General features: G+C 26.1%; 1 protein-coding gene across 1 annotated transcript; it reads right to left on the bottom strand.

Moving 5' to 3' along the window:
- Positions 1-6,637: 6,637 nt before the first annotated feature.
- Positions 6,638-10,099, bottom strand: LOC114168502 (zinc finger protein WIP3). The gene is made up of 2 exons (XM_028053344.2): positions 9,503-10,099; positions 6,638-7,560 (listed from the first exon to the last, which is right to left on the bottom strand). Exons 1-2 carry the CDS (start codon positions 9,980-9,982, stop codon positions 7,099-7,101), a joined length of 942 nt encoding a protein of 313 aa, XP_027909145.1. The 5' UTR covers positions 9,983-10,099; the 3' UTR covers positions 6,638-7,098.
- Between the last annotated feature and the right edge of the window lie 8,786 nt (positions 10,100-18,885).

Here is an 18,885-nt window from a genome sequence, read left to right as displayed (position 1 = left end):
TTAAAAATTATCATATGATTATTGTATTCACTCAAATGAACAGCATAAATATTATAACCATTGGATCGAGACAACATATATATATAAAGTAAAGTGCATCATCCATAGATATGCTCAATCTCAGGCTCATGGCGAAGAAAAACTGAAAACATAGAGCAAAGAATAAACCTGAAAATCTAAATACAAGAGAAGATCAACTTTCCTTAAAGAAAAACAAAAATCCTAGAGTATGCTATATTTATAGTAACATAACTAATTATATTGTTTCTTGATGAAATAAAAATGTGTAAGGCAGGGTCATTGACTATGCCATTTCATTTTCAATTAAAGAAGATTGAAATTCTTGTATGAACAGAATTGACTATAAAATATTTAATTGATTACCGATTTCTTTCTGGGGAAAGAGGATAGAGAAGAGAATTGTGACCCCTTTGATTAGAGATGATGATGATGATACAACTGCACACCCCACATACACTTTAAATGCAGTGTCAACATTAATTGAATTGACTTGAGTGCAATAATCATCACCACCGCTTCAGCAATTTATCTAACCTTCACCACTTCAAATATTGTGCAGCAATCATGTCCATTGTTGTTATCTCTACATCTTCCTAAAATAATAAATAAAAAAAACTATCTTCTCCTTCCTTTCGGTCAACCATTTATTGAGATGCATCACAAAATTGCGAAATGTATGTATTCACTGAAAATTTCAATGATTCGCTACATAACCAAATACCACAATAATTAAAAAGAGCGTTTTTTACTCATATTAGTGTAATTTTAACTACAAAAGTAAATTTAAAACTAACTTTAACTCCTTTTACATTGTGTTCATTTTATGTGAGGGTATTTACCGTTTAGAAAGATAAGAAAGAAATGATTTTAAAGTGATCGGTGGAATTTAAGAGAAAGAAAAGAACAAAAAGATTTTATTACTTTTCCATCTTTTCTCATTGCCAAGATTTAAAGGTAATTGTGTAACATTACCATTATATTCTTGATTTTTTTTCTTAATTCAATAATAATGTATATATAATTTTTAAAATTATGCTTACAATAATAATTAATATCCAAAATTTTAAATTATTTATTAAAAAATTTGAATATATAAATATATTATATTTTGTTATGTTTTAATTTTTTTAAATTTATTTATTAAATATTTTTTATAAAATAAATTTAACTCATTTAAATATAATTTTATATTACTTTCAACATCAAAGACAATTTAGTAATTATTTTTAATTAAACTTAATTTTTAATCTATCACATTAATCAAATCATTGACAAACTTTCCTTCTAAATTCACTTATTTTAATCTCCAAATCCCTTATGTTGTATTTGGATTGAAGTGTGGATTTAGAGAAGTAAATTTGCGTTGATTTGAGTTTATTTGTAAGTAAAGCTGAAATTGTTTGGATTAAAGAAAAGATGATATGATTTGAGTGGATATGAGTGGAAAGTTTATAAAAGTTTGTGTATGATATGATTGATAAAATTTAATAAATTATAATTTTTAATAGAATAAATTGTATGATTACCATTTTACCTTTCGATATAAATAAAAAAAATAATATTAAAATAAAATTAAAAATATTATTTAAAGTTATAAAATAAATTTATTAATATCATTAATACTTTTAAAAAATTATTATTATTTTTAATAATAACCTGAAATAATTTGTAACATATACTGTTTAATTTATATCTCAACATTATTATATATGTTACCTTAATAATATATTCTATTATTATAACAACATATAATTAATATATAAACGATTATATATAAAATAAATCAATTTTTATATAAAGTACAACGTGAATGAAGCAATATGCAGGATATAATGGAAAATGTATCCTTTATTCATGCAAATCTTCGCAAAATAAGACGATGGGATTTAGGAGTTATTTCACAAATTTGTTGTTTCTTATATGCTTCACAAATCAACGAATTTTAACCATCCGTTTAAAGGAACACAATGTTAGAATTTTGAAATGAAGTTGTGTTGGTCCTGACCTTTTTTTTTTCTTTTGTTATTTTTGTTTTGTTAAACCGACATGATTTTAGTGTAATTTGATTTAAAGTTGAAAGTTGTGTAGAGTTAATATGATTTCATTCGATATAATTTGATTTGTACTAGTTGTGTAGAGTATCATGATTTTACTTGATTTTATATTATATTGAAATTATGGTCATAGTTCAAAATTAAAACAAAAATAATAAAACAAAATAATAACTTCTTAATAAAATTGTATCTTATAAGTGCAAGTAATTTATATGCATAAAGTTTTTAAAATCTGTTACATCCATGATTCTTATTTAAAATTACACTAATATGATGAAAAAATTAAAAAAGGTCTCATGTCTTTATTAATTAATATTAAAGTTATAACACACAATATGAAAGTATAAAGTATTTAGAGGTTTGCATTAAGGAATTAGTGTGAAAATACAAAGAAGAATATGATATTCTTCCATTGTTTAAATTTTTTGATGAAAGGATAAAATTAGTAGAAAAAACTATAGATGTCGATGAGTTTCAATTCGTGAGCTAACCTAGCTTATCACGGGTTCAAGCCAAGTTAGGTTGAAAAAAATTTAGTTTTTTTAAAAGTGGATTGAACTCAACCCGACTTACTTAACTATAGGTTAAAGAGATTGACCTACTTAACCTACCAACATTCTTTTACAATTTTTTTCTAATTTTTTTAAATAATTATTTACTATCCCTAATTATATAGGTTCACAATTTCATATTTTTAAATGCTAGAATGTTGCTCAGTTTGAATGTTTAATTAATTTGATTGTCAAGTTATATACATTAGTACTTTAATCTTTAACTATCATCTTTATAGTAAATTACTCAATCAACTATCTTATAAACAAATTTTTCTAAACTAGCATGACAAAAAAAAATATATTTTTTATTTATATTTTGTTGAATATCATGACAGAAAATGTGAATATTAGGCATATTTTCTTTGACTATATAGACACTTTCTTGAAAATAATTCATCATATATTGGTGGTGAGCCTAATGAAGATATTGATTCTTGATTTTACTGTGACTGTCATCTTAATAACTGCTTAAAAAATTATTTAAATATATGAATACCTAAAAATAAATACATAAAAAAAATTATGTGACTCAACCTACTAACCTGTGGTGGATTGAGTTGCAAAAAAATTTATTCACCATAAAGTGAGTCGAGTTGGATTCACTCATTTTTCAACCTTGTTCGTGGTGAGTCAACATGTGTGAGTCAGATTAATTTACTTTGTCATGTCCAGAAAAAACCACATGAACGAGAAATAACAATTTATTTATTTTTAATAAAATATAAGGTTTAATTATATTTTATTTTAAAAAAGTATTAAATTATTATTTATGCTATAAAAACTATTTATTTTTTACTTTTCCCTGTTATTCATTAATCTAAATAATTATATAATTTTTTATCTTGTTTTCTCATTCTCTCTCACTCGACTAAATTCTATTTTATTTTTCACATGTCTACACTATACTATCTTCTATTTCAAAGTTTATCAAAATTGTGCTACAATACACCGTAAAGTATTTTCTTCTCTCTCAAAATCCTACACTCCTTTCCACTCTCTCGAACATTAATTATTTTTTATCCTCCAAATTCCTAATTTTCTGTGTGAGGTTTTAGAGTTTTTTTTTTCCTTTTTTATTGAGTTAGTTTCGGAAAGTTTTACACGTGTGGGACTAATGATCTTGCATGTGGTCCTTTTAGGATAAAGATGAATAAATCTTTTAGTGTAAGATCATAAAAGTATGATATATCATTTATTAGAGTTTAACTTCCAAAAGTAAGCAAAAGTAAATTTTATTATAAGCAATTTGTTTATTTTAAAAAAATAAATTTAAATAAATTATCTAAAAATAATGAGATAAGTATTTTAATTTTAAAAAAATGATATTTAAAAGCTAAAATAAAAAAAATTGTATATATATATAAAAAAATCCTATTTATTAATAGAATAGATAAACATTGAAATATCTATAAAACATGAGAAGAAAAAATATTAAGAAGACATATTTGATGAATATATAAAATACAATGTCTCATCATATGAAGGGAAAAGTAAAACCTAATAAAACAGAATATTTGATAATAATAAAAGAGAATCAAATATATGATATCTCTATCTAGAGCTGTTAAAATGGGTAATTCGGTCCGACCCGGCTCGACCCACCATGGGTTGATGATTTAGTGAGTCAACCCAACCTGACTCACTTTTTAGCGAGCCAACAAAATTCGAACTCGGCCCAGTCCACCATGGGTGGACAGGTTAAACGGGTTGGCTCACGGGTTCACTTAATTAAATAAAATATAATTTTTTTTTTCAGTCAAAACTAAATTCTAATTTTAATTAAAATCTAAATAAACTTTAATATAATCCAAATACAAACCAAAATAAAAAAATACAAATTATTTATGTGTTGGCTAAAAAAACAACCTAACACAAATGTAAAGCCCAATTTAATAAAAAATACTTGTGTGACTCTTTTATTTGCGGGTTGGTGACCAACCTGGCTCACCATGGATTCAACCCGGATGAGCCGGGTTCTAGATGAGCCGGGTCTAAAATCAACTCGTATTGAAATTTGTAAAAAAATTTCAACCCAACCTGACCCGAATCCATGGTGAGCCGAATTGACTTGCAGGTTCCAACCCATTTTAACAACTCTATCTCTATAAATATAAATAATAACAGAAAATATATAATATCTTTATCAATATCTTATTTATAAGAAAAAAAATTAAAAAATTGAAATCTCGAGCTTACTAAATCATCAAGACATTGTTTGAGAAAACAAACATTATTAAAAAAAAAAAAAATATATATATATATATATATATATATATATATATATATATATATATGAGAAGAAATTAAGAAAGAAAACAATTTCCTCCTAGGTAGGTATATATGTGTGTATGTATATTAAGTGAAAAGTATTATAAGATGGATGAAACTATAAACCTACTTTTGATATTGATAGATGATGAAAGGACATTGGATGAGAGAGATAGTTTGATTCGGCAACATAATTCAACATTAACTTAACCTAACTACCATAAGTCACTTAAGGGAAAGTGTAACTTTTAAATATCAAATATTACAAAACAATATTTATAATTTCTCCTTTAAGATTATTGTGTGATTGTGATCTTTCCCTTCTCCAACGTTTTCTTACCCCGACAAAACTTAGTGGAGGTCCCTTATTTTCAAGACCAAATACACATTTTATCTTTTTTATTTTATTTTATAAAGCTCCTACTTTTTCCTTTGGTCAAGCCTACCTCAAAAACCCTCAATTTTCAAACTCTATTTCTCTCCCTTTAATTATCTCCCTCACGTGTCAAGAAATTTTTTATTTTTCTCTATAAAACAAAAGGGGGTCCTTCAAACTCATCATCCCTTTGTCAAATACACATATGCATCATGATCACCATTTTTCGATTTTTTCTTTCACCAAATAATAATAAATTAATCCACAATGAGACCAAGATTCACACCAATTAATTATATCTATTTAAAAAAAAAATGGAATTCATCTCTATCTACGTGGGGGGGTGGATGATTTGTAGCCATCATGCCTCCAAAATGGACTCTCACAGTAGAATAAAATTAGAGCAGGTATATTACTTTGAAAAAAAATTATTTTTTTTCACAATATTTAAAAAATCTACTGAATGTAATTTTTTAAACTTAATTCACTTTCAATTTTGTTAAATAAATAATGTAACATCCTCAATTAAATTGATATCGACATTATTTGAAAAATGATCACTTTTTAGTGACTCAATATCAATCTAATGGTAAAAACTACATTAGTTCTTTTTAAATAAAATAATGATTGAATTAAAAACAAAAAAAATTGAAAAATCACATTAAATAATTTTCTCCGATAAAAAATCTATTAAGTATAAAAAAAAAAGATTAACAGTACTTGAATTTGGTTCTTGTAATAACCTTCATTAGCTTTCAACACCACTCTAAAATTCATGAGTATTTTGTGATTTTGTTTTTCCATTGTAGTAAATTATTAGGGTAAAGGGGAATGTTAAGGGAAAAAAGGATAATGCATTATAGATAAGCACTTTCCGGTGTTCCTTAAATGAAGGGCAGTTAATAATTACTCTCCTAAGAAAGGTGCAAACATTGTACAAAACCTTTATGGATTAGGACCATGTTACCTTCTCTATAATAATTCAATGTTTTCTTTTCTCAAAATGCTTGCTTCATCACATCATCTATGTCATGTTTCACATACATCTTTACATCTGCATTGCATAATTATCAGAAACAGAATATCTGTATATATTTATATACATAATAAAATTTTTATTTATATAAATAAAAATTAGACAATGATATTTAAGGATGAAATTGTAGTTTCTTCAAAAGATGATGTTCTGCAATAAAATAATAGAAAAATATATTATGATTCTTATTTTTTTTATTTTCATCTTTTACTTTTTAACATGAATTTAGTGCGGATCATCGATTAATGTATCATTTTCTTTTTCTCTGAAAGAATCAATGATTCATTCTAAGTCACATAAACGAGTAAAAAAAATGAAAGATTATAGGGAAGACTAAGAGAAAATTCTGCGACTGGTTATCCAAATATAACAGCAAATTCATAACAAATATTTAAACAAGATTTTACATGTCTTATAATGAGGGTTACCATTGAGTAATGAAGCGGATAAATTTCCTCCATATTGAAAGTTACAGAAAACTAAACATGATCATCACATAACACTTCTCTCTGTGACTATATATATGCGAAGAAAATTCATCAACTTCATCACTTGAGGCACCATCTTATTATTATCTAACCAAAAGCATGCAAATTCAGTTCAAACCTCTCTACTCATATAGTACTTCATCACCACCCTGCAAGTGCTCGGTAACAAACCTTTCCCTGAGCCTTCATGTCTCAGCCATTGTTGAGAACTTTTTGTTACTGAGCACAAGGGTACGTACTCTCCAAACTCTCTCTACTACATTAATTTCTCTGCAACTTTTTTGTAATAATGTTAATCAGATCATGCATGATGATGATGATGATGATGAGCATTGGCATCATCTTCATCAGAGGCAGTGATGCATTCCTTCTCATCCTCAAAAGCTTGGAAGGGAGGGTGAGGGTTGTGTCCCTTCCCAAAGGACCTGATATGGTCCTTCAGTGATCTTTTGTGCTTGAAGTCTGAGCCACAAGTGCAGTACCACAACTTCCCACAGTTCTTCTCGTGAGTCCTCCAATCACCTTTCACTGCAAATGTTTTCCCACATTTTCTGCACATAAACGGCTTTGTGCCGTGCTTTCTTTTGTAGTGCGTTTGGAGGGTTCTGAAGTCCTTCAATGGCTTCGCCCTCGGATGGTTTATGTTGTTCTTGCAACCCTGCGCGCAGCAGTAACATGGCAACCTTAACATTGCTGCTGGTTGTGTTCCTTTCAGTGAGTCTGGTCCTTTCCTATATTCTGATCCATGACCCCACATATGCATCTGCAAATCAACAAAAATTAACTTTAGATCAATGATTATGATTAAAGTTTCCCATCGACTAGATATAAGATGAAATTATAATACATATTGAAGATTCCACAGCGACCAGATATAAGACATAAGACATAAGACGTGTTCATAATATTATATAAGTGAATACAAACGTTATTTTTATAGTATATAAATGGGTGTAAACATCTTTGTAAGTGTCTGTTTGCTTAAAAAATGTTAAGGACAATGATATTTTGACTACTAAATTTTGATAACTTTATCTTACAACATAAAATGTTATATTTTAAGTGATTTTGAAATATAGAGAAATGAGTAAATGCAAAAATGGATAACACTTAAGAGATGACATCTCTCATAAGAAAGTTGTCAGAAAATCATTTTACAAATGTTAATTTTGTTTAGTTCAAAAGTTTCGTTTATATTTCGTGTTTCAAGAAAAATGTGAAGCCTACTATATTTGACCAAGTGTCGTCCTTTATATGGCCTAACAGTGGCCATTGTTGCAAATAATCATTAATCTTCAGTGATGGGTCTAACATGTATTTCATTTTTGTATCTGTACATATATATACATACACAATGTAATTAAAACTAAAAATTAAAAGGTTTGAGTAGTTAATTTCTTTCTCAATCTTGGCTTAAGCCTGGTAGTTATATATATGGATGAAGATTAAGCAACGGAAAGGAAGTAAAAGCATATGCATGCATATGAAGATTATTATTATTACAATATTCCCGTTTGAAATGAATTCTGAGATGAAAAAGAAGCCTTTAATTTAAAAGTGAAGGGAAAAAGGTTAGAGGGACATCACGTACGCGCCACCTAGTGCATTTTTTTCTTAAAGCATGCTAATTAAAGTTAAATTATGCGACTATTTAATCTCTTTTTAATGATTTTCATCATTGTCATTATCATGTAAAGCATCTACTTCAGTTTGGTATGGATAAAATGCAGCGAGAATTCAAATTCAGTAGGTATATATATATATATATATATATATATATATATATATATATATATATATATATATATATATATATATATATATATATATGCACACAAGCCATGGAATTTTAAAACTACTCAATGCTGTACAAAGTTAAAGAGCAGTTGTGGAAAAACAAAACAATCATTGACTCTGCTCATGAGTTTGGTTTCGATGAAATGCATGTATATATGTTACAAGAAATTTCTTCTGAAAGTGATCGTGATATTTTTAAGTATGATAGCATGATCATAGTGGCAACAATTATTTATAGAACAGAAACAACTCTTTCATCATAAATTTTTTCTGAATATACCTAGCTACCTAGCTAACATAACACCATTGAAATGCTACACATGAAGAATAATAATACTAAGAATAAAAGTTAATATTTTTGTCTTTTAGTACCAAAGGACATAATAATTAATTGTATTCAGTGCTTTTTTTTTCTGAAAATAAAATCCGAGGTAATTTTTGAGGTGATGATCAAATCTGAAACAAAGTTTGTCGCAAGTGGGGTACTTGACAGTACTAATTAATAAGCTTGCATTTCTCCGCCCAATAAATCTTGAAAACTCATTAGAGAAATCACACAAGTTAATCAGTATATGTTTAGTTTTAATCGAAACAAATCGTAATTAATTATCATGATCATGTTTTTTTAAGGTAGATCAGGCACGTGCAACTATGATCTTATCAGAGATCTTGAACCCTTTTACTTCACACCCTAAAAGTAGATCCTAAAACCTCTCCACAGATATGAAAAACTAAAATGGATCAAAAACTTTGAACTTGTAGTACTGTTCATACTCCATCTTTATAAAAGCTTCTTCATTTGTGTTCTTCACAAACTTTACTGAGTATCTTTTGTCTCTAATTAATTTCCTTTTTCTTGGTAAATCAAGTTTCAAAATTGAGTATGTGAGAAGTTGAATTTAACTAACCTGCATGTTGTTATACCTATTGAAGGTTTTGCTGCATATGGAGCAAGCAAACTGCATCGGACCAACGAGGATCTGAGCAGGAGTTGGAATCCAGAACCTTCTTTCTTGGTTGAAGGAGCAGCCATGGAAGCTTCTCTTGGAGGGTTCTTCTTCTTCTTCTTCCTTGACATGGAAAATCATCTTCTCATCATCATCATCATCAACAACAACCTGATCATGATGCCTTTTAGCACTGTCAGGCAAACCAATGTGCAAAGCCACAGTCACTTGTTCAAGCTTTTCCTCTTTCACCTCAAAACTTTGCAGATGATGATGTTCTTCATCTTTTGAGGCCTTTTCAGTTAAAATGGGCAAGAATTGGATGGTTTCATGAGTGAAGGAAAAAGAAGAAGAAGAAGAAGAAGAAGATGGTTTGAGCCACTCAATGAAAGTAGGAGCATGAAGGTATAGATTCTTTTTGTTCTCCACATTGCACTCCATCAAACCCTTGTTGGATTCAGAGAATTTTCTTCTTCTTCTGAAAAGGGTTATGTTATGTTGTTATGTGTGTGTGTGTGTGTATGTTCAGACTTTATGGTAGAAAGCCTGCACTTATAATATGGTTTGATTAAGGAATGGAGGCTTTGTTTGTCTTTATGGACTTTTTTTTTTTCTTTTCTCTTTTTTTTTTAACCCTTACTTTTTCTTTTTTTTTCCCTTCTTGTCCTTTTATTGTTTGTTTCTTTTAGTGTGAGACTAATTGGAGGTGCTGAAAATGACATGCAAAAAATAAAACTCACTCATTTATTAGAAAGAATCCTATAATAGTCTCAACTTTGAATTCTAATCAGTGCTAGTCGTCAGATTGGGAAAGATATTCCTTGGTCATCAATTTTAGAAACATCATATATAAGCTCTTCAATAAGTTTACCAAGGAATTAAAATTAACTAAAAAAAATCCAATAATATTGAATTCCTTCAATAAATGCACTTTCAAGTAACTACTTAAACTTAATAAATAAATATAAGGATTCGGCTTATTTAGAGTTATTCAATTATTATGATAATTTATTCTTATCAAGTAATGATTAAAATTGCTTTATATTTATCCTCTAATTAGATAAATTACTTATTTTAGAGAAAATTGAATCTTAAAAAAGGAATCCAAACAAATGGGTAGACCTCATAACATTTTCAAAATATAATGAGTGTTACTTTCATTTAATATCTTATGTATTCTACTAAAAAAATGTTAATTATATATATTAAAAAAAAACGTTTTTACCCAAATGAAATTTTGGGACACGATATTGTCATATTTTCTAAAACAAGTAATATTCCATTTATTTATTTCAAGCTAGAAACTTTGAACTTTGATTTTTTTTCATCATGAAGGTATAGACTTATATACGTATCGTGTATTTAACTCTTCTTTGTATAGATATATATATATATATATATATATATATATATATATATATATATATATATATATATATATATACAGCGTTTCGTCTTATTTCCAAGAGTTAAAGATTGTGTAGGAGATAAAAATATTAAAAAAAAACATTTAATTTTTCTATAAACTAAAATTAATTTACATAAAATTTTAAAAAAAGTTATATAAATTTGTTTGTATATATAATTTTTTAGGAAAAAGTAATCGAAATCCGATTGGTATAATGTGAAGGGTATTTGTGTTTACGAAAGATTTAGTGCAACGTGTTTATGAGAAGTATGCATAGAGTTTGTGAAACATTGACCTTAAAGGAAGTGATATGAAATTAATGTAGGATAAATGCGAATACGGCATTAACTGGTCAATACCTAAACGAAGAAAAATACTAAAAATGACGAACAAAAGGAAACAAGGACCTTGACATAGTGTTATCTAGTGCTTATAAATATGTGCATCGTGTTCCTTAATTTCAATAAGTCAATAATTTAAGGACAGAAAATATGGTGCCTCATTCATCGTGGCTGCACCAACTTACAATTTTTTTTTCAATCCACAAAACTATAGTCTTATGACCCAACCCAAGTTTAAACTCAAGTTCGTCAGACAATGATCATTAGAATTAATCAGTACGTTCTTGAAATATTATCTATTTTGAAAGTTAGAGTTTTGTTATAGTTTTATCCTTAAAAAACATATTTAAGAATGTAGAGTAATAAGAATATTTGAACTGCACTTAATTCGTCTCCTAAATAATATAAGATATTATTTAGAGATATATTATTGTATTCTTTTGTTTTAATTCTTTGTTTTTTCAATTAGAAACAAATTCCGATGTTTAATACCATCTTCTAAAAGGAAAAGCAAAAGCTTCTTTTTGGATATATCTTATTAAAACCGTACCTTTTATATTCTAATTAAGAAAAACGAACAGGATGTAGGATCATTGAATCTTGTATTGAATGTGCAACAATATTCTTTAGCATCATCATACGAAATTATCATTAAAAATTGATTATGGTACTTTTCTATTAAGTTAAATATAGGATTAGTAATACTCGTATCCAATAATATATTGTGATAGTTGTTTTTTAACCGTCATCATATATATAATACCACGACGACTTTGTTATCGTTCACTGTAAAATCAGTTTTATCACATTCTACCGACAGATATAATATTTTTTTAATGATTGTTAATAAATTTTACACACAAATAAAAAATTTATAAATAATTATCGATGGGTAATTATTAGAAAAAAATTGTAAGTAATTATTTATTAGTAAACATATAAATAATTATTGAAAATTTTGGTTATCAATAAAATTCGTTATTCATTGTTAAATATTACGATTTTTTTATCTGTGATAAATATTGTGATTTTACTTTTATTTTTCCTCTTTTTCTTTTTCTTCTTTTTTATTTTTATTTTCTCTTCATATTTTATTTCTCATTGTTAATCTAACGTAACCCGCAGTTGTTTCGCCACTATGTCGTTGCGTTTTATTGTCACTTTATTCTCATCTTTCTTCTTATCCTTTTCCTCTTCCTCTTCCTTCTTTTTTTCTCCTCCATCTCCATTTATTTTATAAATATATTTCATTAGATTTGACAAAAAATTTGATAACTATGAAACTAACAAATTAAAAAAAAATTGCTAAGGAATATTTAAAAAAATCAATTATCAACAAATTTTAAAAAAAAAAATCATTACTAACGAATTTGATCATGAAATATCGAAGTCAAAGCAAGAATTTTGATGTACATTTCATCAGAAATATTTGTCGATAATAACAATTATAATTTACAGATGGATTTCATCGATGAATCTATTACTTACAAAATTTTTCGTTAATAATTAAAATTTTAATTTATCGAAAGATCTTAATTAAAATTCTAAATTTTGTCACTAAAATTTATTGATAAATCTTGTTTTACCAAAATACTTATTTTTGTCAGAAAAAATTTATAGGTAACTAAGCAAATTCTTCCCATGATTATTATAGGATAGAAATAATGAAAATTAAAAAATAATTATTATCATACGATTTTAATTCTATATAAAATTTAGTTGTAATAAACATTTAGTTTTCACATTTCTTTTTTTTCATTTCCCCTCTACTCGGTCCGTTGTTTTCTGCATTTATAATTATTGTGATTTTTGTCCTTTATGTAGTTATGTCACCATTCATTACTTTCACCATTTATTTATGTATATATTGTCCTAACTCATCTTGATTTTAACATAAAATCCTCATCTCTAGATGAGCATGAATATGAGTAATAATAAACTTTTTTGAATTTAATATGGATAAGTATTTACATATTTTTCTTGTCTTTGTCCTTATATTCGTTATTATTTTAAATTTCTAAAACAACCATATTGTTTATTAGACAACCTAACAAACTTATTTTTACTATTTTTTTTTGTTTAGTTTTGTTTTAGTTGTAAAACTCTTATTTCTTTTTTTTCTTTTTGTTGTGTCACATGACTTTTCATTCTTGTTATCAACTATTATTCCACTTATTCAATATTTACAAAGTCCACTCAAATCTTTGAGGTACTCCCTGTCTTCATAACCTTGATTTTACATTTTTATTTTTTATAATTTTATTCAAATGATATATTGTATTTCAAGAAAACTAAACCTCACTTTCATTAAATTAAATAGTTGTTAGGCCACACATTTCATTATTTCATTTCTTTTTTATTTATTTTTTCACATATTTGATCCTCAATTTCAAGTTTCCAGTCGTATAAACCCTTAAAATATATGTCATTTAGAAATTAATTAAATCTTTAATAATATCATGTTTTTTTGTTGTAATTTTTATTTCTTTTGTTAAAAAAAATTAATCAATATTTGAAACAAGTGAAGTATACCTTATATGTTATAGATATGAGGATAAAATAAAAATTTTATACTCGTTGACATCAAGTTAAATTTAACCTTAGTAAATTTGAATGTGATGTTTAATCAAAAAAATAAATAAATCTATTTATTTACTCATGGTTGGTTTTCTTTTTTTAATTTAATTTGACATAGATAAAAGTTTGATTTGTCTAAAAGTCTAATTTCTTGCATTTGTAAATATGACAAAGTTTAAGAATAATTAAATTAAAATTTGGGGACATTTTATATAAGAAATAAAGTTTGAGAAGATCAAATGCTCTTTTCTTTAATAATTATATAATTATGCTTATATGTAAATATACGAGAAGACATAACTATTTGTTAAAATTTATTGAAATCTAAAATTTATGGTTGGATAAAATTTTTCGTGTTATTCTACCTAATGATAACACGATAACTAATACCTTAATGCCTTAAAGACAAGAGTTCGAAAACTTCGCTATATTTGTTGGCACAACGTTATTTGATCGATTTGGCTTGTAAAAAATGTCATAGAGACAGTTTCAATATGACTTGTATGAGATAAGCTATTTTAAAGTTTAAATCAATTTATTTTATTGGTGAACCAATGAATTAATAATCACCTCTAACCCAAAATTCTAAAACAATAAGTTTTTGAGTTTTCATTTTTATATGATATTTTTACATTGGTATTTTTTTCTCGAACAGAAACATTTCAAGTCACGAGTACTTATATAGTTAATCACATCACATTAATCTTCGGTTTTGATATCACTCTTGGATCTTTTTTAGAAATGATCATTAGATTTATGGGTCTTCATCCTTATATGGTGTCCTTCACATTGATACTTTTCCTTCAAGCGAAAGCATTTCAAGTCACGAGCTCAACCCATAAATAAGCGATTGATACCACCTCTAATCCAAAACTTTAAGGTAATGAGTTTATGAGTTTTCATTCTTATATGGTGATCAACTTTTTCATTTTTACTCAATGTGGGACTTAGACTTACACTTGGATTCCCAACACTTAAGAAGAAAAATCAGAATCTTATTATGTTAAGATTTTGAATTGAAAGTGATGTCAATTACTTATATAAATTAAACATTTTTTATTGGTATTGTATTTTCTAAGTGAATTTTTTGAAAGACTCGTATAACAATTCAACATGTATTTAATAAATTAAATTAGACTATATATTTTTGTAAATAATACTATATATATAATATTTAATGTTTTCATACTAATAATAATAATTAAACATGAAGTCAATAATGATATACCAAATGTTTTCATACTAATAACGTTTGACTCTCTAGGTAATATGTGACATGCACATTCCAACAACATATATAAAGAGAGGGGTTGCGTATGACTATGTATGAAGACACTTGGCAAATATTCCGTTTTACAAAATTCAAATCTATAACTATGAAGAAACGTACAGAAAAAAAGGGAAATTTGTACGTAATTTGTATTTTAAAGGCAAACGGAAGAAGTTATTAGTGATTAGGTGTGTGGAAGCAATTAAATGATTTTTACCGACAAAATGCTCACTCATGCATATCTTTATGCTTACCTCTCATTTTATAACTCCTTTTTGTTTATGATCCAACCATATCGTCACTCTCATCTTCTATCATTATCATCATTCCTATCTTTTTCTTTTCTTTTCCACTATTTCAATCTTTATTTTTAACTTTTTCTTCCATTTTTATATTATTTCAGTATCTCACTTTCATCGATAAATAAGGTTCTACGTTCTTCCCCAGGTTACATAAACGTGTAAAAAGCTAATTAAAAAATTACATGTATGTATACAAGAGATTTAAATAAGTTTTAAGTATTTCGTCAATTTAAGTATTAAAATAATTTATATATTAATGTTATGAGATGGAGTTTAAATTTAAATTAATTTCACAAATTTATAAAGTGAGGATTATATTATCTATATATTGTGAATTAATTTTATTTTTAGTATAACGATTAATTTATACTTATATAAAAAATTTGGATGGGATGAAGGTCTCACGGTTCAAGATCCGTAATTGTTCACATATTAAGAAATTCTATGACTAATTTAAAGTACTAATATGATTAATTTAGGAAGACAAGTGAGATTTATAATAAGATCACTAAAATAGTTACGAAGTTTCGCATCTTTTAAAACTTAAGTGAAATAACATATTTAAGTTAACGAAAATAATAATATAATAGAGATTTAATTAGAAAATATAAAAAATTTAATTACTTGATCAATCAATATTTTTAATCAAAAATCAATTAAAATTATATAAATTATGAGAGAGATAAAACTTAATTAAAAAAATACAATAACATATATATAAATAAAATAGAGACTAATTAAAAAGTTGGTGCAAGACTAAATTAGCAAAATGTTAAAGGATTAAAGTAACTTTTACAAAAAGTGAAGAGACTAAAAAAGAAAAACTAAATATAAGGATGTCATGTCTCATGTACACGTGATAATCCACATAAGTTGTCATCAGTTTGATATAATTTGGATTTTGGATTCTTTAATGAATTTTATTTTGTTGATCCTTTACTGTGTTGATTTTCATATTTTAAAATATTTTAAAATATATTTAAAATATTTTAAAATATATTTAAAGTATTAATACAGTGTATTTTTAATATTTAACAAATAATAATATAAAAAAATTAATAACGAATCTAAACTCACTTTAATAAAACTAAAAATATTAGCAGAACAAAATATTTAAAAACTAAGATCAGTAAAACATTAAAAATAAAACAATTCCAGAAATTCAGGATTAAAAGCATACATAAACATCACAGTAATTCTCATTAATCAAAATTTCACCACAGATTTGTCTCATGGATGTGCAGGTATGTATGCAGTTGCAATTGTTCAAAGAAAAGCCATTTAGTCATCAAATCTGCATTAATGTGGTCAACATCAATCGTTAGTTAGGGTTGTATATTATTCATGAACTCGTGTTATTTTTTAATCTCTTTTTTTATATTTTCAAATCTTTGACTATTTTAGAATTTAAAATTTTTTTATATTATGAAATATTTTTTTGTGATGATGAAAGAAGAATTAGCATTTCAAATTATACTTTATATACAATGGAGTAGTTAATAGGATAAATTACCTTAATTTTGATGTGCATTTCCAACAAATTATTAGTACTATTTTAGTTATCCATTTATTGATGGATTTTAAAAATTGAATTATTGACAAATTTATAAACAAATTTTGAAAACTTGAATTATTAAACGATTAACCGGTAAGTTTTAAAAAAAAAATCAATTATTAACAAATTTATTGATAAATCTTTTAAAAAAATTCATTCCTAATAAATTTATCAACGAATTTTTGACAAACATAGTTAAAATCTAAAACAAGAACTTTAGCAACTTATATATCATTAATAAAAATTATAAATTATCGATAAATTTACCGATAAATCTATTTTCGACAGATATTTTATCAATAAAAAAATTAATTTACCAAATTTTTCCAAAAAAAGTTATCTAACAGTTTTTACTAACAAATACTTTTATTAATAATTTAAAATTTAAAATTTAGTAATAAAATTTGTCCACAATATCTATTTTACCAATAAATTTGTTTTATTTATAAAATTCTGTCATTAATTTAACTTTTTCTCATAGTGGTGGAAAGTGTATTTAAAGTTTCACTCCTTATTTTTAAATAATTTATTTTAGAGAGGTTATTATTTTATTAGATCATTAAGCCTGGTGACATTCTTAGTTTTGAAGAGATGGAACTTGATATTTTCATTTTTTTTATACCCAATTTTTACCTACATTCGTTTGTTAAAATAATAATAATAAATATAAATAAAATTTTATAATAAATAATAATTTATAGAATTGTAATTTTAATATAAAAGAAAAATAACAAAGTCAAACTATCATCACTTGACTTGAATATAATTATGTATGTCATTCAGGCTTTTTCTAATAGGATTCTTATTCTTGGAATTTTTGGGATGGATCAAATATGCAAATTAATATGAAATTAAAGTTCTGTACACATTCATAGAGAATGCCATCGATGTGTGGATAATTTAATTAATTTTAAGATTTTTAATAATTAGGATTTTACTTGGTTTAATATTTTGACAATGGTATCTTAACCTTTAAATATATATGAGATTTCAACCAAACAAAATATACAATTCGTAGTTGGTCAGTAAACACTTGCAAGAATAATCTCATTTTAATTTTATTATTAGTTATCATTGAAAGTCTCACATCGATTAGAAATAAAATCAATTTACAATATATAAGTGATTGTGATCTTCATCTTACAAGTCGATTTTGTAGGATTGAGTTAGATTTAAAATTTACTTTTAATATGATATTAAAATCAAATTAAAGATTATCCTAATAAACTTTCTTAAATATTTTGTTCAACTATATCGTAAAAAGAAAACAAATTGGTTATATGTAGGTGCAGGGGTGTGTTATTAAAGTTATTATTACTGTTATGAGTGTGTGAAGATTCTGACAAGGAAGTGTTGGATGAATACGCATACTAGGCACGGTAATAGGTTACCTTGATACCTCTCTTTTCTTTGTTTCTTTCTTTTTGTTGTTGTTTTTTTCCTTTATGTTTTTGTGGCTATGTTCTAGTGACACTCCCGTGACACCACCACCTTTTGAATCATTTTCTCACCTTTTTCCAAATTTAGTTTATTTGAAGGGTAGTGATAGTGGAGGACAAGCTTTTTCAAGATTATGATATATCCAAATTTTTACCTTTTTATTTTCCTTTTTCTTCTTCATCTTCTTCTTCTTCTTATCATCATCTTCTTAACCCTCCTCATGCACCTTTCCTTTCTCCAAAGATTATAAGTGCCAAAATATCTCACTTTTTCTTTCATTCTTTGCCCAAGAATCATGAAAGAGGTTTTTCATTACCAAGTCATGAACCCCCAACACAGTCATTTCAACTTTATTTACCTAACTCCTCCACTAATGCCAAAAAGAAACAATTTTTAAGAGTTTTTACCTAATCTCTCTACCGGCCAACTAATTAGCAAAGAGATAAAATAT

Source organism: Vigna unguiculata, chromosome 11 (assembly GCF_037176805.1).
Source record: "Vigna unguiculata cultivar grain cowpea cultivar isolate G323 ecotype 2 chromosome 11, ASM3717680v1, whole genome shotgun sequence".
In the NCBI taxonomy this organism is placed as follows: domain Eukaryota; kingdom Viridiplantae; phylum Streptophyta; class Magnoliopsida; order Fabales; family Fabaceae; genus Vigna; species Vigna unguiculata.
Note: the sequence above shows the minus strand (reverse complement) of the source record. Positions and strands in the feature narration are given on the sequence as shown.